Source organism: Papilio polytes, unplaced genomic scaffold (assembly GCF_000836215.1).
Source record: "Papilio polytes unplaced genomic scaffold, Ppol_1.0 DF821388.1, whole genome shotgun sequence".
In the NCBI taxonomy this organism is placed as follows: Eukaryota; Metazoa; Arthropoda; class Insecta; order Lepidoptera; family Papilionidae; genus Papilio; species Papilio polytes.
The window spans coordinates 325,388-351,968 of NW_013527816.1; the positions used below are offsets into that span (position 1 = coordinate 325,388).

General features: G+C 32.3%; 1 protein-coding gene across 4 annotated transcripts in view; it reads left to right on the top strand.

The window, feature by feature from the left end:
* LOC106109011 overlaps positions 1-24,907 on the top strand; it is a 40,772-nt gene extending 15,865 nt beyond the window's left edge. For all 4 annotated transcript variants that reach the window (XM_013290404.1, XM_013290401.1, XM_013290402.1 and 1 more), the window contains exons 9-17: positions 718-751; positions 12,874-13,019; positions 13,666-13,714; positions 18,194-18,331; positions 19,370-19,522; positions 20,024-20,202; positions 21,679-21,882; positions 22,052-22,198; positions 22,495-24,907. In XM_013290404.1, coding sequence (XP_013145858.1) covers positions 718-751; positions 12,874-13,019; positions 13,666-13,714; positions 18,194-18,331; positions 19,370-19,522; positions 20,024-20,202; positions 21,679-21,882; positions 22,052-22,198; positions 22,495-22,716 — 1,272 coding nt within the window. In that variant the 3' untranslated portion in view covers positions 22,717-24,907. The remainder of the gene's footprint in view (positions 1-717; positions 752-12,873; positions 13,020-13,665; positions 13,715-18,193; positions 18,332-19,369; positions 19,523-20,023; positions 20,203-21,678; positions 21,883-22,051; positions 22,199-22,494) is intronic.
* Positions 24,908-26,581: the final 1,674 nt, after the last annotated feature.

Genomic DNA, 26,581 nt, shown 5'->3' on the forward strand with positions numbered 1-26,581 from the left:
ATTTTGTTTTTGGTGTATTTTGTTTTGTTTTTAGTGCATTTTGTTTTGTTTTTAGTGTATTTTGTTTGGAAGTCGGTTTTGTTTTTTTTCATATTTACAAACCTATTTTACTTATGTGGTAAAATTGTGGCAATTCAGTATCTATTGAGGTTTGTGATGTTAGTTTTGAAGTATGTTTTTTCTATTTATTTTCATCGATCATTGTCAGTATTTGCCTTTCTTTTACCTATAGCAAAAGATCTTCACTTTTATGGGACTTACAACGATTCGTTCTCTTGCATACGACAACAGATTCCTAAAAAAAATCGACATCCAAACAATATACACTAAAAACATAATGTTCTTAAAAAACATTATACACTAAAAAGTAACGAAATAATTCTTTGAATATGTAAACCTCCCTTACTGCAGCTGTTATGTCTATATTGTACAATTATTATTACACTAGCTGTTGCCAGCGACTTCGTCCGTGTGTGCTCAGTTAATCAATATCTCACATAAATATGGTTACTAATGTGTAATTTAAATTGAAACCATGACAATTAAGAAGACTTGGGATAACTAGTTTATGCAATCGTGTCTTGCTATGTTTTTTATGTTGCAATATTTTAAATTATTCATAGAATAAAAAAAAGAGTGATTTCAAATTTATTGTCAAGTTTTTTTACGCTTTTTATTTTCTGTTGATTTATTTTTTTTTGTTTCTGTTTCTTTCAGAGAACGTTTTCCACACCACGAGCTTATGATCGAGGTAAGTTAAGTTCTCTTTAGTTATAGTTGTCTTCTTCGTAAGTAGGTCTGTATTAAGTATTTGGTAAGGGATAAAATATTTTGCACCTAAATAAAGCAGATTGATATCTTTATTACCCAAAAGGTCCACAATAATGTATTAATCAATTATATTTTTTTACTTATATAAAATACTAGCTATTGCTTGCGATTTCGTCTGCGTGAAATAAAAAAAAAACATAGCCTATGTTACTCACAGATATATTACCTTTCTAATGGTAAAGTAATTTCTAAAATTGGCTCCGTACTTTTTTAGTTATTTCAATACATACAAAAATACAAATCTTTCCACTTTATAACTTTAGTATAGACATACGCATAACATACAAGTGTTTAACTATTAAAATAAAAAACAGTTCAATTTTTGCAATAAATTTAATACCTTTACTTTTTAGTATTTACGCTACGATATGTGACAAATCATGAAAATGCTCTGAAACTACCTTAAATCCAGATGAGTAAACTCATTAAATCTTAGAGTCCTATGTAAAAATTTTACTTGAAACCTACTTGAAGCGTCAGAAAATTTGCGCAATTCGTTTTTAGTGAATAGACTATAGCGAGTGATCCAGGTATATAGTCCATTTCGGAGCGTGAAAGCGGTGGGGAGGATCCGTAAAAAGCTTACCCTAGCTGTAGGGAGAAACCGATAGGAATTTCGTCGTGTTTTTGTTATACCTATATCTAAAATAAGCTGTGGCGCAGTTAAACAAATGTTCCGATTAAAGTTTTGGCGCGATTCTACTTTTTTAAAAAATAACAATCATATGTTCTATGTCCTTATCCATATCTATACTAATATAATAGTTACAAAAGATTTGTTTTTTTTTTTTGGTATTTTTGTATATATTCACGTAAATACTACTGGGCCGATTTCAAAAATTCTTTTACCAATAGAAAAGGTAATTTATCTCTGAGTAACTTGGACAACATTTTTACTATTATTTGATTCCACGCAGACGAAGACGCGAGCTAAAGCTACTGTTAAATAAATTAAAGGCTAGAAAAAAATGTTTTGTCTTAAAGCCTCTACACCTTAATCGAATTGAGACATTGAACTATACTAAGCAATTAAAAAAAATAGACTAAGTAAAATATATAATTATACTAGTTTCCGCCTGCAACTCCGTTCGCGGGGAATTAAAAAAAGTCAGTCACCTAGGCTAGGTGTTCTTCCTTTCTACCCTCTACATCTCATTAATTACAAATGTTATAGCGCAGTTAGTACACTATCTTAGACAATTAAAGTATCTTCTAACATTGATAACTTTAGCAGACAGCGTATTTGGAGGGCTTAATGGTCGTGGTCGGTGTGTCGTAGTAACATCTTCGCAGGTCGCGTGCTCGCCACGCGGTGGACGGTGGCACGGCGATTCACGACTCTGCTGCCCTCTCGTTCCCACTCTGCTTATTTATTTCACTAAGTTAGTATTCCTACGTGCGTCGCGAGAGTATGACGTGCTGTCAACATTTCGAAAATATATCGAAAAAATCATAGTTATGCATTCGTGTGTTATTATGCGTTAATCAACCTGTGGATATATTAGTGTATCAGTTTTGTGTAAGATACATTTGTTGGTCGAATCTCGGTCAAGTTCGAGTCATTGTTTACGTTGGTGCATGTGTGCATTATTTACCGGCAATTGAACATGAACCTGACACAATACGTTACTCGTAAACAATTTTTTTTCGAGTTACATTACAATTTAACAACCATCTCTGATGTATAAAATTACGTTTATTGTCAAACTGTTTTATCTAGACGTTTAGTATATTTTATTGAAATTCATATCTATTTAATCTCGTTACCGATATATCATATTTACGTGACAAGAAACTTGGATTTGGCAAGAACTCCGTAACTGTGTTGTTAAATTTAGAATATTGAAAATTATTTTTCCGTAATGTTTTTCTCCATAAAATTTCCTTCATGACATGCTCGTAACAAAACATAAAACATTTTTATAATGAAATAGGATTTTTTATATGAATAAGGACGAAATATCTCTATAGAAACCAATCTTTCTATATCTTTTCTAAAGCAATAAACCATAATATTTTTTGTGTACCTTCATAATACACATTATAGCGCAGATTCGGAAAATTAAAGATTAAAATTAGGAAGGCATATCTAAATGTGGTGAACATAAACATTTCTTAAAATTAATGTTAATTTCAAAAGTACTTAGTTATTGTATTAATTTAATTGATAAATTGAGCGTGGATAACTTTTTATTTGTGCCTCCGTACTACGTAAGTACCTAGCAAAAACAATTATCTATTTTAATGACGAATTCAATACGATCATATGTTTAAAGCGGTCTGCATTCGGCCTGTAAATTATTTTTTTAAATATGCACCTTTTTTGTAATCTAAAATTTCTTTAATCATATATGAGTAAGCTCGAAGCTTGTGCTAGGACACGGATCGCGGTAATAATCGAATGTCAGGATTCAAATCCATTTGTAATCTGTACTTTTAGGCAAAAATTATCAGTGACTAGCTTTCGTTCGCGATTCCGTCCGTGTGGAATAAAATAAAACAAAAATGATTAGCCTATGTGACTGAATGATGAGTCTTCCAGACTATCCTTTACATCTATACCAAATTTCATCGAAGTCTGTTAAGTCGTATGGGCTACAAACTCTAACAAACATCCATCTATCTAAACTTTCACATTTATAATGTTAGTATGATGTACAAGTAATTAAAGGGTTTTGAATATAGTATGGGTACAGGTAAAACAAGTTCCTAGGATTGAAGTTTTAATATTTATTTAGATTCTGTTCATGTTTATATACCTTCTTACCCCGATTTTAAAGGTGGAAGAGCCCGTTTGTTGTTTATTGCTAAATAATAAGTTTAGATTTTAATTCTCTATGACACAACAAAAATGCGCTGATTACGTAGCACTTTAGTGGTTCACCTCCAAAACTGAGAGACCCTGCATTAAATTCCGGTTTGTTCGTATTAAGTTTGTCGGAAGTTTATTATACATGCCGTTGACCTATATAAACACTTGAAAAAAGCCTACTTATTTTTTACGATTTACCGAAAGCAACGATTTAGTTAAATTAATAGAGATAATTAATTTAACTAAATTAAAGTTTTAATTCACTAAATGATAGGGATAAAAAAATCCATACAACAAGTTACATTTTTAGTTATTATGTTATTTAAATACTGTTTGCAAATATGGTTCGATGAACATACGGATGTATTTCCATTGGTGCCAAACGGAAATAAGAATTGCAGGAATCGACAAACCACACTACAGTTTTTGTCGAAACCGGGTTTAATGGAGTAAATTCTGGTGCTGAAGTAAAGAGAAATATGTAAGTAAAAATGTTACGTATTGACACGGTTTACCGTCAAGCACCTAAATGTTTTTCGCTTTGAAGGGCGTTGTAGCTTGTCAAATTTCCGAACTAACAAGTTGTCTTGATCAAGGTGGTGGTTTCAATTATAGCGCGATTTTTTAATTTACTAAATTCTTTACGGGACATTTATATGCACGTATTTCGCCTGTAAAATATAACATTCACCATAATTTCACATGGTTATGGATGATAAAACGCGTTTGTTGTGATCGACCTTAGCCTACGACTAGCTACTGCATCTTGTCTCAACTAAAATAACTTTTCCCTTCTCTTTGATCCAAAGGTCTCATTATTTTTTTTTACCTTTGAATATGTTTTAATAATTTTCTAATATCAACTTTATTATTATAAACAGATATGTGCTCATATATTATATTAAATATTGGGACGGAATTAACGTACAATTAATTTATGTGGACATTGTATGCTATCTTGTATACAAGATATGTATTATGCAATAATTAATGTACCACTATCCTACAGGTTCACTTGGAATAATGACTTACGATCTTATTTTGCAGTCGATATTAACAAAGTTATAAAAGTACTACGTGAACGACCAGTACATTGTCGTTTCTTCCTATTATATTTTTCGTCTGTACTATCGGTTTATTTACGCATAAATGTCGCTCAATGATTTATTCGTTAATGTTCGCTTATGATAATGATAGTGACAATAATCCTTATAACAGCTTCTTCATATTACTTATAATAGTACGTATAATACAAATTCAATGTATGACAATGCTACTTAACTGCTCTAAATAAATTATCTTACTGTTCTGATTCAGATATCTTAACACACATTTTCAAACACCTTTCGACTGAACAATGCGTAATTTTAACTTTATATGCTGGTACCTTATTTTGTATAGGCTTGCATAGTGCTTTTATTCATTTGTGACCTAAATTGCGAAGTGTTATCGCATTGTTTGTTATGCAAATGTCTCGATGGGGCTAATAAGTTAATAAAGAATATCGTATAGATATTTTAAAAGTGCACTCACTGCTTATTAAACTATAACCTGATATTTAAAGCTATAACAAGCTTGGGCTTGTTAGCAATTCAAAGAAGACATTGAAATTTAATTCTCTATACGCCCCACATTGTGATTCTATACCCTCGGTCTTGATAGCCAACGAATTTGCTGATGTATGCATGTTTATAAGTCAACGTGCATCTTACAAAATACTAATGTGTAAGGTTGGTAGAGCCCTCAAATTCACATGGTTTGCCGAATGGGCCTACAAGACCGTTGTAATACTATGACCACACAGAATGTTGGTGCGAATTTTATGTGTTTCCGGATTTCTTTGAATAATTGTGTTGCCGGATCTGTCATTCTAGTCTTAATTACCCCATTTTCTAATAAGAAATGGACAGGAAAGTAAAGATATGTTATGACTATTTTTTGTCAAATCATCCAACTTTAAACCGTAACCAAATTTAATTAAACTGTAAATAACTAGTCGGACGTTATAGTAAGCAGTAGTTGGCTGTTTGGATTCGATACTAGGCCTTCAGGTTTTAATGACTTATTACGGCCGTTCGACTTATTTCCACTTATACCCTACTAATGCATGGCATTGGAATGCTTATCGTAATCTTATCATCACACTATAGACAAAGAAATGATAAGAAAATCTAAATTTGAACTAACTCAGTAGTGTTTTCTAGTAGCTCATAGATAGGTTCAATTTCTGTAACATATCAAATTTTAATATCAACTGAAAATTGTAAACAATTGTCCCTTTACATTTTACGTTAAGGTTATTTATACTGCTATTCTTAATATATTTTTTATTATAAATAAACAATAATATATTTTAACTTTGTGTATTTTTTTACGATCTCTAAGATTGGATCGAGCTTTAAAAGCACATTCTTCAGTTTATCTGAAAAATTATATTTAATAACGAATTAGAACGCGATTTCCCCAACATTCGTTACGTTGATTTGTTAACTTCTTTGCGGTCTATCTCGAATATTTGTGACAATTCCGATAACGTATTCGTACCGTGATCGACACAATTTGTACAAGATTTGGTGAAGGTACTTTACATTCGGCAGGGAGGCTGCACAATTCTTTTACAAATTTTGTCGATGATGTTACGAAAATGTTCTTGCCAACATTCGTGTTAATAGGACCTCTGGTAATAGAATAAGGTCTTGCGAAATTGTTTTTTTTTCTTCGCGGAACTTTTTATTTATTAACTATTTCCTCAACGTGACTTATTTTTGTCATTAATGACGTAATAATACGTGTTTAACGTGAAACCATCATAAAGATATCTGGACTACGGATGATTTCAACTTGTTATAAAACTTATAAATACGTAGAAGAGCTTTTCTTCATTTTGCCGATGACCTGAAGTTCCAACGTACAATAGGGAATCCTGTGTAGCACCCCTTATTGTTTCGTCCTCTATGAATATTGCTTGCGCTGCAACGTAACTACGTCATATTCATGCACGTGGCCTGTCTAAATTGTGTTCTCTTTGTTGTATTGTTGCTGTAATCATCACTAGGATGTACCCGGGTTTATAACAAGAACATGATTGCAAACGCTGTTAGAGTTCACGAGCAGGAAATTGTTAACTGCGGGCGTCAATGTGCAGCGATAGTTGTTTGACAAAGTATCAAATGTGTATTAACCCTTATACTCAGCCTTTATATCTTAAAATTGACCATCACATAAGTTCAAAGTCTACGAGACTTGGAATATGTGTAATTAACATAATTTATAAATTTCCAAGTTATTTAAATGGGAGGAATGTTAAGATTTTAGATTCAATAAATGTGCGAATTTTTAAAATCTGAATGCGCTACGTAATTCGAAAGTGTAGTGATAATGCTCCCCCATTACAAGCAAATGGAGTACCTTGATGTTTATTGAAACGAATGAACATGAATAAATTGAAGTGGTTGAACATCAATTTGCTCGTAACCTTAGCTCCGACTACACCGCTTACAGAATAGTGATTCCCTTATGTATATTATTGTAAATAAATATATAAAAAAAAAACATGAAAATAGCTCATATATCCTTAAATCATCAGATATTATCACTTTAATGGTTTATCTTTTTCCTTTCATCTACTGGTCTTTATTTTATAAACACTATAGTAACAATATAATTAGCAATAGTTTGTTTTATACTACATCACATGTAGTTTAAAAATGTACATGTACATTAAAAAATGTTTTTAAACTGATTTCGAAAAAGTTTTAAACAAGCTTGTTCTTTTTGACGTATAGCATGTGGTTCTACTCGGTATGAGTTTTCCGAAACGAGCAATGCGCTTAAAACTTTTTTTTATTGAATCTGCATCGTTATTTAAATTAGAAATCAAAAAGTTAAATTAAAAATCATTACAAAGTATTGCATCGATCTAGGTTTGAGATATATTGCTTATCAGAAACATTGTGTTACGTCAAATAGATATACATTTAAAAGAGATCGTTCCATTTTTGCCTAAGATTGTTAATCTAATCCGTGAAATAAAGGGCACTTACTCCTTTTGAGGGTGTCCTATTGAATACATTTTTAATCTGTGATTTTAACTTAATGGTGAACGATAAACAATTTTATGAAAATCCTACAATAATATTCTCAATCTACAATTATAAGATTTCTGTTTAAAATAATTATAACTGTTATAAAAATTTACACTCGTACTACAAGAATATTGCCATCTCATTTTTCCTCTTTAGTATCAGAGATAATAATGTAATAATATCCAGGTGTTAGGATAGTTCAAATTCCCAGTAAGATACTGTACGTGATGGATGCAAGAATATCAAATTACATCTTTTAGTTGTTATGTAGGTTTACCTTTAGGTTTACCTACATAACAACTAAATAAGTTTTAGCTTATGTCAATGTGCACGTACAATTTGTAAAACTAAGGTACTTACCTATAGTCGGCATTTCGTTTCAAGGTCGTCTGCAACTTCCCTGTTAACTACGTAAATGCACTCCTTAAATAGGACACGTTGACCTTGAACATCCGAATAAACAATGGCGGCTCGATTCATGAGTTGGCCTAAAATGCTCCCCCAAATAACTGCGCAAGTAGCGATAATAAATTCTATGTAACTATTAAGATCCGATGAATATTTATCGTGGTAAAATATCGCATCGAAAGTCTTCAAAACATTTTGTCTTATAAAATTAAATCCTAATGTTCGATATTATTACGATATTTATTAGACATTAATACACTCCGTACCGCTTGTATGATGTTTGTTGATTAACAAGATTAGGTATCTTTGTTTATTTATAGATGCTTAATAAGCTGTTGCGTTATAAGCTGCCAAATCTGTGTCGTTAATACGAGACCTCGGGGTGAAAGAAATATTTTTTTGATTTTCAACTTTAAGTTTGATATATAACTTCCTGCTACTACTAACTATCTAACTTTCTGCTTGTTTCTTACATTAGTTTTTTAAGTGTTTCAATTACCGAGATTCGATTAACAGTTACGAATGTACGTGATAAGTGCAGATTAGTTAATACGTTTTAGATATCGATAGGTAGTTAGAGACAATGCACGGATTTGCAAACTGTCTTCAAAAACTAAAAAAAAGTTCTCGTGAGTCAACTCCAACCAAAGAAGGCGACGAAAACATATCTACCTCGCCAAAGGCTGGGAGCTCCCGAGGATCTGTGCAAAATGACAAACAGTCGAAAAGGATTTCAATTTCTCAAAGGAGGAATAGCGGCCAACGAAGCTTGGGACACTCACCGCAAGAATTAGCAGATAGTCCACCGTGGCAAGAAGAGGCTCGAGCTTTACCTGTTCACAATCGACGTTATTCGTTATCTCGATCCCAGAGTCCTAACCGAACCAACTTCGATTTGCCTGGTCCTAGTTCAGCACCGAAACATGATTATAAACATTTCATTTCACCACTATATAATGAAGTGATGGATGATATACAAGAAAATGATTACAACAAATGTGAATTGTATGGAGATATTAGCACCGACAAACTGGACCACCGTCCTTATGCGGACCGGTTCGATAAAAAAGGTTTTGCAAAACAGTTGATCGAGTGCTCGAAGTCTCCTAAAAGTAACACTGGTACACGCGAGAGGCGTGAATCAGGTGGCAGTGGTAGTAAAAACAAACACCACTCTATACAAGATTTGATACGATCATTTGGTAAAAAAATGGGGAGCTGGAGGCATGACTCGACTGTAAGACGCAGCTCTTGCGCAGTGCCAGCCACAACCTCGGATGTCCGTATCAAAGAAGACGTCCGTGGCAGATCCAAATCACTCGATCCCGATCACTTGCATAGTATAAAACGGCATCCTATACTTGATGATTGTGGTGCAACTTATCGAATTTTTGACGCTATCATCCAAAAAGGTAATTTAGTTTAATTGTCGATTTGGATCTGGTTTGTTTGTTTTTCAGATGATTTTTTAATCGTTTTCGCATAAAAGTGTGTTAATATTTGTAAATTTAATGTATGTTAGATGAATTAGAAGAAAAATGTGATACAGTTTTCCGAGTATTACTAGTATTACTAGTATTAATATGAATTTAAAAGAATGTTTTTTCTTTTATATAGCAGTTGGGGTATCACGACTGTTCAGTAATAAATTACATCCTTCTCTTTGTTATTACATTAAACAGAGGTCATATTCGTTATATTACGCTTGTTGTAAGGTTACACTTATTTACATCTCAAATACAATATATGAATCTATATTTACAAAATTAATTTTCTAATTTAGACTGTTTGTGGTATTAATTTCTTCCGTCAATCTATTTCTACTTTTAATTGAAAATAACTTCAGACTAATTATATCTAACGCTTAAGCGGATACAATATAGTAGCAAGGTCATTAGACACACGTTTTGTTAGTAGGACGTCCAATTCTATTTAGATATATCACAGAAATTTGGTATTAGTAACGCTTTTTCCTTAACATTTCATGTATTTTCTATTGCAATATTTGATACTAACCGCGCAAGTAGGCAAATACCTAACCTACCTACCAAATCTCTGGTGGATAACAGAGTTAAAGTTTCCTAGTATAAAATTGCTTAGGATGGCTACACGTTGTTTTAAACCACCAAAATGTACGTAATATCCTATAACTTATAACCTCCATCTTAATCGTTGTGGGTTATATGTTAACCTGTAGATAGCACGTATTCATCATAACTCTTATTCCACTCACATAGGGTCGGTGCTGGTTTTTGTCCTCTAGATCGATCTTCCGTCAGCACAGTCGTCACTCCAGTCATGATCATGTTATATATGAACATATATTGTAAGACCTCGCGTCACGATCGCGAAACCATTGTGTTTTATTAGTCCAAAAGTCCTTTTTTATAATAGTATAAACAAGTACTTGACTAAGATTTCACCTAATGTTAATAGTAATGTGATCGAAGGATGATTGTTCATATTAACATAACCTTCTGTGTGATGTCAGGTTGTCCGAATTGCCGGGCTGAAGGATTTCCTATTCTTGTCAATTATTTCAAAATAAAATATTATTACTTTATTTTAAAAGTCTAACTTTCGGCATATATGTACATAGGGAGTAAAATACAAAATTCAACTTCTCAAGTCATTGGAACTTGAGGTTTTCAGTGTCTAAAGCGGTGGAAGTAAATATTCCTGATTGGAATATTACTATAGAACATCACATATTTTAATTACAATTAACTCCATGCTAGAACGAAGTTTGTAACTTTGACAGTTGTTTTTAAATAATAGTTTTAAAATCCATTAGTTTTCAACCCTCCGTACAAAAGGTACAAGCTTTATTTACATTTTTATTTAATTATGTGCACGTGCTCGGTGCAGTATCGGATTGTCGCAAATTGATGGAAAAATATCGGGCACTTCACACTAGATTTTGTTCAATCAATTCTGCACCGAGGTCCATTTACATATCAAAGACCAAGTCAATTTAATAAAAATCGGTTGAACATTTTGCTGGTAAAAATGTATACATTCATAGTATTCAGCTGTTATTTAGATTGAATTTTAACGTTTCGTAGAAGTTTCGTAGCTAGAATTCACAAATATAACTAGGTCTGGAAGGAGAGGCGCTGTTATAAACTGTAAACACTCATACAAAATATCTTTTCATTCCTTTTTTTCTAAATGAAAAAGCTGAGACAATACTAAGATTTTTGAGGAGGGCGATTAGCAGTGAAAACCCACCATTAAATCTACGAGGATATGTTCTAATATGATTTGCAAAGAAAGGTAGGAAAGGACAATGTGTATAAGAAATAATATTACAACCTTGAATGTCATTGTTTATTTTTGCTATTATCGTAATTAAATGAAACTTTTGATGATACGTGCATTTTGCATTATTACTCTTAAATCTGAATCGGTCTTAACTAAACGATCTTTATAGGGTTTTTTTTTTATAGATATTCTTACTTGAATTGACATTCTTACTCGAACTAATAGAATATTTTCAAGTGTGTTCTTGAGGTCATAAATCCGTTAATTCAAAATTTTACATGCAATGTAATGGTCCGTTAATTTAAATCAGATTCACTAATGACCGGTTTCCCAGGTATTTTTAACCATTCGTTAGTGCTTTTGGTTTTATAACTGCGTAATTTGTGTTTCCGAACTACCTGAGTTTTACGCCTTTGAAAGTTAGTTCATCCTAACACTAATGAATCACTAGGTAATGATAAAATAAATGGAAACTTCAGGCACCTAGCATAAGACGTGCTCGCGGGTAGTGCTAAATTGAAATATTAAATTAACCCAATTAGGTGCAAGATCGTCTGAGCAACGACATTTAACGTTCCAGCTAATCGTTTTAATGACATTTTTATATTTGACATTGTTTATTAGTTTGAGATTTTTTTATTTAACCGATTAAATAAAAGGAGATATATTAATATGACCTTAATTGTTTTTTTTAATTATAACAAAACAGTTGAAGACAACGATGTCTGTCTATTTATTTTGAGCTTGTGGATTTTCATCATGTCGATTGTTAATTTTCATTCGAATTTTACAATCTTGATTACGAAAGTAATGAAACAAATGTTCCTATGTTACTTTCATAATCAAGTCTAAATCTTTTTACACCTTTACAACTATCAAACTTTATCTAGAACAGTTTCAGTGTACATAAACCGAATACATTAATATGAAAGAGTTTGCTAAATAAATTTATTCTCTGCCATTACCATACTTTGGTTTCCGACGATGAATGCGTTATTGGAGAAATCCTGAATACATACGAGTATTTTTGAAATCGAACATTTGTACAAATTTCTGGAGAAAAAATACAACTGTAAATTTATTATACATTTACAAAGCATGTAATGTATAATGCACAGTACATTACAAAAATGTATAACAAACGTCACATAAATTGAATGATTTCAACTCCTTAAAACTTAATTGCACCTGAATGTATATACAGTTCGGTAAAATACGCGACCAAAATATGTCACGAATAGGTTTCTGATAGCCGATAATGGGATTAAGACGGAGTTTACTATTCGAAAACCTTGACGTTTATTTTGAACTAATCTAACTACCATGTGTAGTAAAATTCCTTTTACTTACTTTTATCTTATTTTTTATTCCGCATTCGTCACTGAATTATGTGCACCTTAAGTTTGTATACGAGTATCTCACTTTATTACAAGTAAACTGTCGCTTGACCTGGTACCTTTTCTTTGTTAACAGGTGTGGAATTACGCCGAGAGAGGGCTCAGGAGGCTGCAAAAAGACGTTCTTCACTTGATAATTGTTCTCGACCAGGTCGTCATCGCGGCTCCAATGCACTCATTGACCCAGAACGCGCCGCGATGCTGTTCCGAGACGCGAGGGGGGTGAGTTATCTTCAATATAGAACACTTACTGAGCTACACATTTGAATTACTAAAATCTTGACTTCCGAAGTTATTAAGCACAGAAGTTTACCTTAAAAGTATTATATTATACCCAGGACGGACACATTTAATATTCAGCGTCCAATCTGTTTATTACTTTTTATTCTAAAAGGTTTAATTTAAAAACGGTGTTTGCAAGTGGAATAAATCGAACTTTAAAGTTTCTAATTGAAACTTATCGTGTTGAGTTTATTACTTCACGTAAATGCAGGAGATGTGGTTATTTATAGTTTGATAACATTGTTAATCTGGATAAATAGATTATCAGTCAGATTAAGTTTTGTTTTATTTCTCTAATTATTTACTAGCCGTAGCTCACACCTTGATCCATGTGAAACTAAAATTGATAAAAAAATGTAGCTACTCTTAGATAAATTATCTTTCTAACCGTGAAAGAATTTTTAAAATCGTCCCAGTAGTTTTTGAGTCATTTTAATACATACAAAAATATAAATCTTTCTTCTTTAAAATATTAGTATAGATGAAAGGAAAATGAAAATATATACATTTAAATTTTTTCAGCATGTTTCAGGACGATAGAATTTACTAAAACGCTACCTTATTAAATGTTGTTTATTATTTGCAGTTACCCGTGGCAGACCCTTTTATAGAAAAATTGGATCCCAGTGGCGCAAGTAAGTGTATTTAGAAGTGACAGTAATTTCAATTACTAATTAACTAGCGTTTTAAGTCTAAAAACTTATTTTCCGTCGCTTAAAAGTAGGCTTATCTGCAATAGCGGATGTCTATGGGCAGCGTTTACTTCAGGTAGTCGCATGCTCGTTTTGCCATCTTATAATATAAAAAAGTTAGTTTTTTCCACTCACAACTACTTTTCCTTCCCTCTTTCTTATCATTTAGCCAATTCACGCAAGTTACAAGTTAGTATCTTACTATTATTGTTGATAAAGTATATATTTTAATATCAAATGTATCATTTGTATATTTTCTCAGACAAAGTTGTATTGTTACAACGGAGTTGCAATATCGCCACCTCTCATTTTCTTTGAAATGACCAAAGATTACAACAATGATCTTAATTGTGTGTAACGACAGTTAAAATTCGCGGTATCAATCGACTTTTTCAACCCAACTCTTGAAATGTAATCCACTAATTATAAAAATGTGCTGTATTACATTGCATTAACGCATTATTGATCATATTGGTATTTTTAATGTTTTATCACTAAAGATAAGAGAGTTTTATCATTGCCTGTGTATTGTCAAGTCAGTCATATAAAATTTAACGGTTGCCATGATTGTGGTGTAGTGGTGTTTTATTGTTCAGTGAGTCGTAATTTTTTTCATAATGAACCTATGACTTTTTTCCAAACGTCTTGATTGTGTGCGGGCAAAGATGTTACGATACTATGAAGGTGTTTTATGTGAGTGAGTAATATATCATTAGATTTATATTTGTAAATCGTGAGCGATAACTTGTTATCAAATTTAATTAAAACGTTCTTTAACATTAGTTAGATATTTTTTCTTTTTGAAACTTTTCGTGTTTAATCTATGTCTTCGTGAGATGTGGCGTGTATTGCATTTTTAATTGCATTATACTAGTGCTTGTAATGTATTCTTAAAGAATTATTTCAGTACCTTGCTGTAGGCGTAACATATTTTTTTTTAATTTCGTAATAATGTTGGTAGGTATATTGTATTTTTCAAAGACTCGAGACTCTAGTCCCTACTATCATGACCAAGCCCCTTATAGCTTAGCCTTAACTTTTTTTTCTCTATGATCTATCTCTTAACAATTAGAACGGTATGGTATCAGTGTCAAGTAAGATTTGCACAGTATAGACGTAGTCAGACGTGGCTATAAATGTTTCTAGCCTAGATGCATCGGTGCGTATATTAAGCTGTTAGGTCTCGTAATAAATAGAACATCTGACATAGATTGAACGATGTTCCGAACTATTGATGACATTTATTTCTTGTACGACCTTTTTTTTTGTTTTTATTTTTATTTCATTAATGTTTTTGCTACCAATTCGTATGTACGTATACAAGATGTGTGCCCGAATTGCTTACGAACTAAATCTGCAATTTTGTTTTTAAATTATGATATAACTTTATTCCTTACTTTGTTTCTACTCGTAATATATTTTTCAAGATTTTTATAAAAATGAAATAAAACAGGCTATATAAAAAATAGAGCACCACGCAACCAATGGTCAGGGTGCAGAGACAGGAACCTCCTGCCATGCTGCCAATAATGCCAATTTTTATAATTATTATATTATATTATCGTAGCGATGAACGGGGAGTCGCAAGAATTCGCCTTAAGATTGAAATGACCGCTGTCTTCACGGTTAAATACACTTCCCCTTTCCATATTTTTCTTATAATAAAAGTAGTGGGAAGAAAATGTGACTAAATTAAGCCTCCGCTCTGGTACTCACACTTAATGGACGACACGCGGAATTGATTTTACTTCACGCTCAGCTACTTTGCGTTTGTGGTATTGCATCGGGCGAGCGAACAAAGGTGGTGAGCAAGGTCTTCTGGCGTCTACCCTAATTAAAGTCACCTATTTGGTTAGAAGTTAAACGTTATTATGGGTGTTACTGCATATTTTATAATTATAATAAATATAGGTACTTTTGTGATAAAGTTTATCTCTGCATAGAAACGTTTTTGAATATTGAAAGCAATGCAAACATTTACTGATTTCTAACTGGCATATAGTTGTTTGATTGACAGACTCAACAAATATTGATTTGATTCCCTTTGCTGGTTGCGAATCTGTATGTACTCAATGTACAAATTAATTGGTAGTCGGAAGCCGTGTATTAGTGAATGAAAAAAAAAACTCGCTTAAAATTTTTAAAATATTTTTCCCCTTCAGTCGTTTGTGGAAATAGTGCGGTTATGGATTAAAGGTTATAATAGAATTTGAAGGCGCATTTAAACTGCATCTATTAATATACACAAATAGTATCTAAACACTAAACGAGTAAATAAATCTATTGATGTTTCTGTTATTTTTTATGTGTGTCGTCGTAGCATTTTTATCGAACGTCTCGAATGAGAGTGATTGTTTTGATATAAAAAAGCTCATTGATTTAAGTTGTTAGAGTTGACTGTCGTCAATATAATTTGATAAATTCGTTGATAGGAATGATAGTTTTATAGGTACTTTAGATAAATTTTGGAGGTATTGAACATATTGTAGTGTTTTGCTTTTGCGGCGAAATGATTACGGGAGCAGTGTTGTGGTGTTTGGGAGTTTCACCCGTGTTGTGGTTAGGCCAGCTGTTGGTCGGCGATATTTATTTCGGGACGGCAAGTTTTATATTTAGTTCGACGTGTCGGTGCGGCTGCGCACCAGAGTCGAGCCAGTAGTGCCGGCGGCGGCGTCGGCGTTGCGCGCTACTTTGCACGAACACCACCACGCAACACCATGCTCGCCCTCGAGTAGTATTAACAGTGAGTGAAAGCGGCAAGCGGGCGATGTGACGCCCCGAGCCCGCGCATGCTGCGCCTACACTACTTCTCGGACCATCCCGCCCTCGCCACCGCCGAAGACGAGGAGTCCGTCTATTCGATCGACCTCATCAAGGAGTTCGAAGCGGTCGGCCGCGCGTGGAAAGCCTTCCTCGACGATTGGCTCCTCAAAGGTGCCGGCATGTTTATTTCACCCACGCTAACACCGCTCGTTTGTTTTCATTCTCTTCGTACGTCGACAAACGTACATACGTCATAATTGTTGTGCGATTCCAAATGATATTTAGGTCGCTTTGTATAAGTGCACAGAAGATTGTAGTAATCAGTTTTTTATAGCAATATTTATCATGTATAGAATAAACGATTTCAAACATTTTATACGGGTTGTTAAGTTGGTAATAGTAACGATACGACATTACTAATACAAGTGATACATTATTTACTATTCATATCCATTATAAATTTAGGTGCGCGATATTTATTTATGTATGCAAACTAAATTAACAATTTGTTTGATTTCCACTTTGAAAAGATTGTTAGTGTAAGAGCTGCGGTACGTCATGCGAGGATCCTTGTGACATCATAGAATGGCCTCCAATACTTGCGTAACAAGCCGCTAGGTGCGGAACGTAAATAAACAAACATCAAATCGTCGGTATATATGTTTCTAATGGACTGATGCGAATCGCGCGCCGGCCGTGAAAACGTTCACTGAAGAACTTTTAGAATAAAGCGCAGTCTACAATAGATCAGTTCTTTTTAGGTCATCATTCAATATTGTTCTATCTGACAGTTTACATAGAATCACTATCAATGTACAAATTTTATCAAACCATCAAAATACTTTTTAAAAATTTAAAAATGTAACTTGTTTATGTAATTATACCTTTAATTTATGTAGAAGCTGATTACCTTCATATACACAGTTTTAAGAAATTAACTTGACTCAGTGTGATTGTAATGGCCTTTTCGACGGATACAATAATTTAGAGATCTATATTTTATTAAGAAATTTATTAATCGATTAGTTAATTAATTATTAATTGGTTGTTAATTGACATAATTAGTAACTAATTATGTATTTAACCATTAATTAATTATAAAAACAACACTCATGCCTGTAACCCAGTGGAATAGATAGAGTGCGGTCTTCCATTTGGCGCAATCTGAGCACATCTCTCTCGTTTCTTATTATTAACTAGCTATTGCTCGCGAGTTCGTCCGCGTGAAATAAAAAATAACAATAAAATGTTATAGCCTGTGCGACTCACTGAAAATGTTGCCTTTTACTGGTGAAATTTTTTTTGAAATCCGCCCAGTAGTTTTTGAGTTATTCAATACGTACAAAAATACAAATCTTTTTTGTTTGTAATATCTATTCATTATTAATAATTAATCGATCGGCGATTAAATAATTATTTTAACTACCACACTAATATTATTAATGCGGATGTTTAGATGGATGGATGGATGTTTGTTAGAGTTTGTAGCCTAAACGGCAGAACGGATTTCAATGAAATTTAGTTTCGATGTAGAGGATAGTCTGGAAGAACACATAGGCAACTAACTTTTGTGTTTTTAAATTCCACGCGGACAGGACCACGAGCGAAAGCTTGTTGATTAAAAAAATGATTAATTGCGTATTTTTTGTGTAATTCCAGCGAGAGATGATTCGCAGATCTTCGTGAAGTTCTTCCGTTTCCACCAGTGCTACGACTTGATACCAACGTCCGCCAAGCTCGTCGTCTTCGACATCCAGCTCCTCGCGAAGAAGGCGTTCTTCGCTCTCGTCAGCAATGGTCAGTGACTGTGACTACAATGGATCAATTATAAACGTCCCTAAATGTGTATGTAATTATATAAATAATTTTCTCTGCCGCTGAGACACGCCTGCGCTTTGCTAAGCTGCTGCTGCCATCTACATTGTAAAAAGCGGACAAAATATTGAACAGTTCACATCATGATGTTTAAAAAATGTGGCTATCTGTCATTGTACCTAAATGTTTTTAAAATGTCGCTGCAGACATCAAATGACAACATACATTTTTATAACATGATTTCACAAGAAGAAAGGTATCATGTGTCAAGTTCTCAGAATTTCCATGAGACGAAATATCGTACGATGTAAATAAGTTTGTACCGATTATATTGGTATGGAAATTTGCGACAATGATTGATCCAATGCGAATTTGTAAGAAGTTAAAAAAACCCAGGTCAAATGAATGTTAAATGAGTGTGAAGTGAGGCTTTTTGTGACGCGATAGTTTTTAAGAATTGATTTTATTTCAGATTGATATCTTCATAGACATCGCAGATTAAATAATGTCTAGTAATTTAATTGTATTTCGCTTTTTTAATTACGTGCGTGAAATGTCCAAAGTATTAATTTTAAATTTATTATTTCGTTATAGAAAGATTTGCTTAGCGAAATTCATGTTTACGTTAATAATTAGTATCGGTATTTAATTATTATTATTGCTTAATGGAAATAATGTTTATTTTTTATGTTGCTAAAACTTTAAAAATATGATTTTCTTTATTCATTTGATTTGCCAATTTATTGCGATTTTACATGAATTAGGACTTGTACTGTTATTGACAATTTAAAATAAAAATATGGAAAACAGGAAATAATAACAGACAAGAATAATAGCTATGGCGAGTTGTGCTTTTGTTTTTCAAAACTGTACCTCGTTTTTGTAACACAATTTTCGGCCCTTCCGAAGAAAAGAATTCCATCTCAGATCAGATGTAACTCTTTACTTTGTTTTGGTAACAATGACCGCGTATGTATTTTATAGATTTATACATTTTACAAGTGTGAATTTTGTTAACAGGCGTTCGAGCGGCACCTCTTTGGGACAGTCAGAAGGGAAAATTCGTTGGCATGCTTACGATCACTGATTTCATTAAGATCTTGCAAATGAACTACATGCACTCCGGCGTCGCTATGGAGGAGTTAGAGAACCATAGCTTGTACACTTGGCGCAGTATGTACGACTTAGAAATAGAAAAACTTTGATATTTGTATTTTATTTTTTTTATATATCATAAGGTGGCAAACGAGTAAGCGGCCACCTGAATCTGCCAAAATGGCGAAGCGACCGCTAGTCCCATAGTCCTTCGCAATAGCGGATGCGTTACCTATCCTTAGTAGACAAAGGAGGAGACGCACATAAAGATGATTTTTTCCTTCCTATTCGTCATCGACACCGTCAAGTCCTCGTTCCTTTCGCATCCTTTTCGTATAAAAAAGGGTGGAAAGAATAAGGAATATCTGATATGACGGATGATAAAGTTATTTGGTTGACAAAAACTTGTTGTGCTGTCTTTAAGGGGGTAGGATAAGGGGGAAGATGATGATGATGATGGTGTTTTTTTTTTATTGAACGTAGTTTTTTACATGTATTTAACGTTGCTTTATATTTATGTGTTAAAATTAAGTTGTCGAGTTTTTGTTTATTTGTTTATTTGTTTATTTTAATTTTCAGATCTACTAAACGATCTTGACAAGCCGCTCGTCTCTATAACGCCGGACGATTCTCTATACGATGCTATTTACACTATTATAAACAATAAAATACATCGTCTGCCAGTAATCGATCCTATGACCGGCGATGTGTTGTACATCATAACACATAAGCGGATACTCCGATTTCTGTTCTTATACGTAAGTAATTTTTAGTAATGTTAGTCAATCGTAATGCTCGTATAACAATATACGAAACGTGATACTATCGAGTCAGCGAATTATTCAGAATAACTATGGTAGGTGTCACAAAGAATGAACGCGAAATAAAATTGGTTTTGTTTTAGTTTCGCTATACCATATTTATATATCATCATATTTATATGGTACTTTGTATTTCGTTTGATTCTGAGTCTAATATTTCTAACATTTGAGTAGACTATCGCAAAACTGTTTAGTCTCGTTTTGATTCCTATGACCTTATATGGACAACTAAACAGCTGAATTTACTGAGAAACAATTGACAATCGCACAACTGTTATGCGATATTTTAATCAAAAGTGTGCGCCCGCTCTAAATGTTTTTTGTTGGCTTTCTTATGTCAGTGTGTTAGATGCCTAATGGCGGATTAATACTCCGTAGGCTTTATAGTTGTTTAATAATCTTTGTAAACGAAATATGCGGTTGCGGTTCGCCGCAGTGTAATAACTAATCAACTGCAGGCGTTTGCAATGTCAAACGCAAATAACCGCAGTACAGAGTGTATTATCTTTTTAAAGTGAATAAACAGGGTTATTCAAAAACTAGACGAGGCTTTTGCGAACCATTATCTTATAAGAACAATGGGTGTCGTCGGAGCTAAATGTTTGGACGTTCTTTTATAAATAAAAACTACTCATTTTAATCATTGTTTGCAAGCGAATTTTTGTTTTGTGCTATAGCTTTTCTTAATGTAAAGACTATTTCGAAGGTGAAAGTCTGTTCTATTTTTTATCAAAGGAGGGTCCAAAATAATTTAATTTTTAAAATAACTGCTAACGAAATTCCAGAGATGAGAAATTATTGTCGAATATATGAAATGTCATACCTCAATTACTTAATTCTATATCCTAACCAAAAAATTATATTTTGGGTTAAGAGCTTACACAAGGCTTACTTATTTACCACTTTCTAATGGATGCAAAAAAAAATGGCGCGTTTTTTTACATTTTCCTGGGTACATTATATTAAAAAATATATGTTTACTAGCTGTTGCCCACGACTTCGTCCGCGTGGTATTGGAAAACAGACGAACTATGTAAATAACGTGTCCCTTGGGAACTGGACATTTTTCGGGGGGAACCTTATCCCATGTGTACTCCAGACTTTATTTTATATCTGTACCAAATTTCAATACGTTGAACCGTTGCAGAATTATCGAGTAAACATCAAAATACGAAATTAATGCATCCCACGGGAACCGTAACTATTTCCGGGATAAAAAGTAGCCTATGTGTTCTTCCAGACTAACCTCTACATGTGTACCAAATTCCATCAAAATCTGTTCCGCCGTACAGGCTACAAACTCGTAACAAACATCCATCCATCCATCCATCCATCTAAACTTACGCATTTATAATATTAGTATGATTAATATGATTTTTTATTTAAAATAACATTAAGTATATGTATATTCAGATCAATGAACTACCGAAGCCGAGATACGTGAATAGTTTGGTTCGCGACCTTGACATCGGTACAATGGATAATATAGAGACAGCGACAGAAGACACTACGATCATAGAGGCACTTCACAAGTTCGTGAATAGAAGAGTGTCTGCGCTGCCAGTCGTTGATAGTGAAGGACGACTTAAAGATATTTACGCGAAATTTGACGTTATTGTAAGTTATCTACCCATAAGGACTTTTATGATCATCAGTAACTTTAGTAACGTTTAGTAACATTGGTAACTTTTTTTTAATTCAAACAGTAATTTTACTGATTTACCTTTTTATTGACAAGTTATTGTTTACATTTGAATTTTTTTGATGTATGTATTTTTTTTTGCAGAATTTGGCAGCTAAAAGGACTTACAATAACTTGGACGTTACAATAAAAGAGGCGAACAAACACAGAAATGAATGGTTCGAAGGAGTTTACAAATGCAAACTCGATGAGACTTTATATGATATTATGAAGAGGATTGTCAGGGCAGAAGTACGTTTTTTAATAACTAAAAATGTTTCATTTTTTATTAAAACATTGAACTTATAGTGCCATCTATGATCTATAATTGTGACTAAAGTACGGAGCTTTACGGCTGCCTAAAATAGTGTTGTTCATTCATGATACATGTCGCTGATACTTAATATCAATACATTTTACAAAAATGAAATAATTTTTTGAATAAGTATCAAAATTCATAATTATTAAATTACACTATTAAACTTAAGTATTTCGATAGTGGGAGTATAAGGTAATTTTGAATAAATATTTGATTTCTTTTTTTACAGGTACATCGTCTTGTCGTTGTTGACGATGAAGATAAAGTGATCGGTATAATATCGCTGTCTGACCTGCTCAGTTACATGGTGTTACGTACAGGAGGGAGCGGGACAGATGTCCATCCCAAAAAAGAACATGCGTCTATCGAAGAAGCCGATGAAAACAGCGATAAAGCACAAGAACAAGAGGTTAATTCAGTGAAGGAGGAAAGCGAGACTGAAAAAACATAAAAACCAATGTGATTGTAAGAATTAGGTTAAGAGATTATTTTTTTAGTTTACGTCTACGCGATTCGCGCTCTCAGACAAAATACTTTAAAACTCGATTAATTTTTTTTAATAACTAAAGCGGGATGCATTTTTAATGACTTTTTTGGATGAAAACCTTGTTACGAATATTTCTAAGAAATTTTCTCAATGAATTTTTACCGTTATATAAAAAAAATAAAATTTAACGTATGTTTGAACATTTCCGGTTTTGTTTTTATGTCCGTTAAATGTTTTGTAATTTTTTTTATATAGTTACGTAACATATGTTATAATAAAACAATTATTGCCACTGTATTTATATCTTGACCAGAAATATAAAAACCTTTGCAATATTGCGGAAAAATATGAAACTACTTTTTTACGCACATTTGATGATGTAATAAAAGGCGATTGAAGTCGCACGGCAATATTTTTATATTCATGGTTAATTCAAATATATCATTAATAATATTTATACAAGAAATAATATATTGAGTTTTGTTGATTCATTATATTCAACTTTCGTTTATGTCATCCATAAGTATATTGTTATATTTTTAATATAATTATATCAATTTATTTCAATGTATTCAAGATATTTATATATATTTCTTACACGAGTATACGATATAAGCTTTTGTAAGATACGGAAGCAATATTTTTTAATTAAACCTAAATATTTTGCTGTTAACGTAATAATCAAGCCATATGAACTATTGTAAAAAATACATTGCATGTAAGAATATTTAAAAAAATCAATTGATTATTATCTAGACCATTCATAAACTGTTTTATGCGGTTTTCTATAATTTAAATTTACAATATTGGAGATAAGTTGGTAAAAAAAATCAATTGTTATTTACATTTACTATATAAATATTTAAGTAACACTTTCTATCATTATGGATGTTATCAGATATATTTTTATTAAATAAAATTACCTTTCTAATGGTGAAAAAAATTAAAATCAGCCCAGTAGTTTTTGAGTTATTTCAATACATACAAAAATACAAAGTTTTCCTCTTTATAATATTAGTATAGATATATTTTATATGCTTCATAACAAGTTACCTTATTGTGTATTCTTATTCAGACGTACTTAAAATTTTATAACTTAAATCCTAATTCTCATTAGGAGTTACATTGAAGACGTGGTAATTGTAATTGTAACTTAGTTGCATCGTCTCTACATAGCAATGAATTTATTTGTATCGAAATTTCGATAGTTAACATCATGAGTTTAAACAATTTTTATATACAATTTTTTTTAATAAAATAATATACGTTTTATATCAAAATAATTGTTTTTCTGTAAATAAGTTAATAGGATTGATGATTTCTTGGGACTTGTACAATACAAAATGCTTATTCTATTTAAAGAAATAAATAAAACATCAATCTCTTAAATATCAAAATTATGTTAATATGATCATGTTTTATTTTTGCTTATTTTCTAACATTATGTCCATTTTATTTTAAACGTGTTTACTTTACTCTGGGTTTCATTTGTAGTGGCATTTGTATGACGCATGCTGTCTCTGTTCTTTCAATGAGAATGTGTGAGATGCCATGAGTACAAATCTCATTGCAATCTCAGTTATGGAACAAAATACTTTTAAATGTTTAAAGTATGGACGCGGATATTCCAATGTTTTTCGTTTTTTAATTGTAACATTAAGTTTTTTTTTTGTTATTTCTAGTTCTATTGCACGGAATCTCCGATAATTCAGCTGAATATTTAAAAAATAGAAATTGCAAATATAAAAAACCTTTAAAGTTTAAAGCTGACAATTTTATTCAGTTTTGGTGATAAGTGTATATTATAAATTAACGTAGTTTCTAATTATATCTCTTTAACAAAATAGTCAAGGTGTCAAAGGTGACATTTAAATAATAAATTATAGCATTTTCTCTTTGATGCTCATTTGGTTTTGAGTATTATTATATAAAAATTCTTTATATTTTAACAAAACTTTATAATTTAAATATTCGGTATAAACTAAAATTAAAATTAATGTAATGTTTGGTTTAAGAATAGGATTGTGTGTTCTGTCGTCACTTCGTGTCTTTAGAAAACAGTTGTCAGTTTCTCTTGATGGTGTAGATTGAGAATAAAAAGCGCACATTCTGATAAATAGGACGCATTAAAATTTTAATAAATACACGATTCCAATATGGGTTGTTTTATTTTTTTACCTCTGGTTTATTTTCTATTTTAATTATAAAAGTTATCCCCATGGTATTTATGAGGCTACAGAAAAGTATACGGATTTAAGGATAAATAAGATCAAAAAAAAGGGTTACTAAAGATAATGAAATATTTAGTTTCACTACGTGATACTAGATGGCGCATTTAAAAATTCTCACACTAAACAACACTTTTCCATTGTCAAGCGGTAAGAGGTGACATCATAAAATTATCGCTATTCCACGTTAGATGGCGCACAAGAGCGTAATTTTTACTGTTTAAAAACAGGCGTGAAATTAACTTTAGTATAACCAACCGCTTACTATGAACAATGACTTTAAACAATACATATTTCCTTTTTTTTGTGGCAATGAAAACACAGTTAACGTGGAGTTTATTGAGGACGTACTATTGCGAAAAAATACGACACAAAGAATGCTGTATAATCAATACATCATTAAATAATGATAACGTATCAATTTGTACATTTACAGTAAACACTTTGTAATTGCATAAGTTGTTTTGCGCGATATCAAGTTACAAAAAAATGGAGCGCGGCAAACGAAAACATTCCAACTGCAACACATCACCATAGACTGCTTTTCCACTGGCGCTAATTGCCGAGCGAGTGCTATTTATGCCATTGAAGTATGCACCATTTTCACTAGAGCTCACTGAATGGTATAATAGAGAGGAGGGCTACTTATTGTTCAGTGGCAAAGGAGTCTTATACCAAACAAAATGGCCTTTGTGATATTTTTTATATTTCCCTCATAATAATAGTCACTAATCTCTTTCTTTTTTATACGGATAATCGGTTTTGTGGTCTGTCAGTTCAATACATATAACTTTTTACATATTGTTCTTTGTTCCAGCTATAAATTCCAAAAATGATGTAATTTTTACTATTATACCTGATACCTGACGTCGCTCGGGTTGCAGCTGACCTATAAGTATTATATAATTACAAATACAAACTTATTGGTTATATAGACTACAAGTAAGGTAAGTAAATTGGACATTGATATTTAGAAAAATAATCTATAATAATATTACAACGAAGTGTTTAAAAAAAAAGTAAGCCATCTTTCAAATAGGTCAAAAGTAAGGGAAAGCTATAGAAGACGATGGTAATAAACAAGGCAAAGAGCCTTCTTATTTTTTAATTTGCAATCATAGAACGACACGACGGAAGATGGAAGCGGTAAGTGTGCATTTTTTTGCGGAATTCAAACCTTTGTCTATCAGAGTTCAGTAGTTTCATACTGAATTTAAAAGGAATTTAAATATTAGTTCAAACTCTAACTGTGAAGCATTGTTTGTTCTTCCCTGAATAAACTTTTCGTAATCCGTATAAGGTATGTAGCACAGTGGAAGCAAGAAGTGAAGAGTATAACTCTTAAACATTAAAGTGGGACTAGTGTACATAGTTAGATTTTTGTTGTTTGCTAAACTGCTAAATGGTTCACTGGAACAAATTCAAAAAATCACATTTAAATTAGATTTGCATCGGCTAAGGTACTGGTTAGCTTTCGCTTCTATGTGCGATAAACCTTATTCATTGCATCAAGCATCCAAGGTTTAGTATTTCAAAGCGCCAGTTGGAAATTAAATTTTATTATATGCTCACAAGTGAAATGGAAAATATTGCACGAGTAG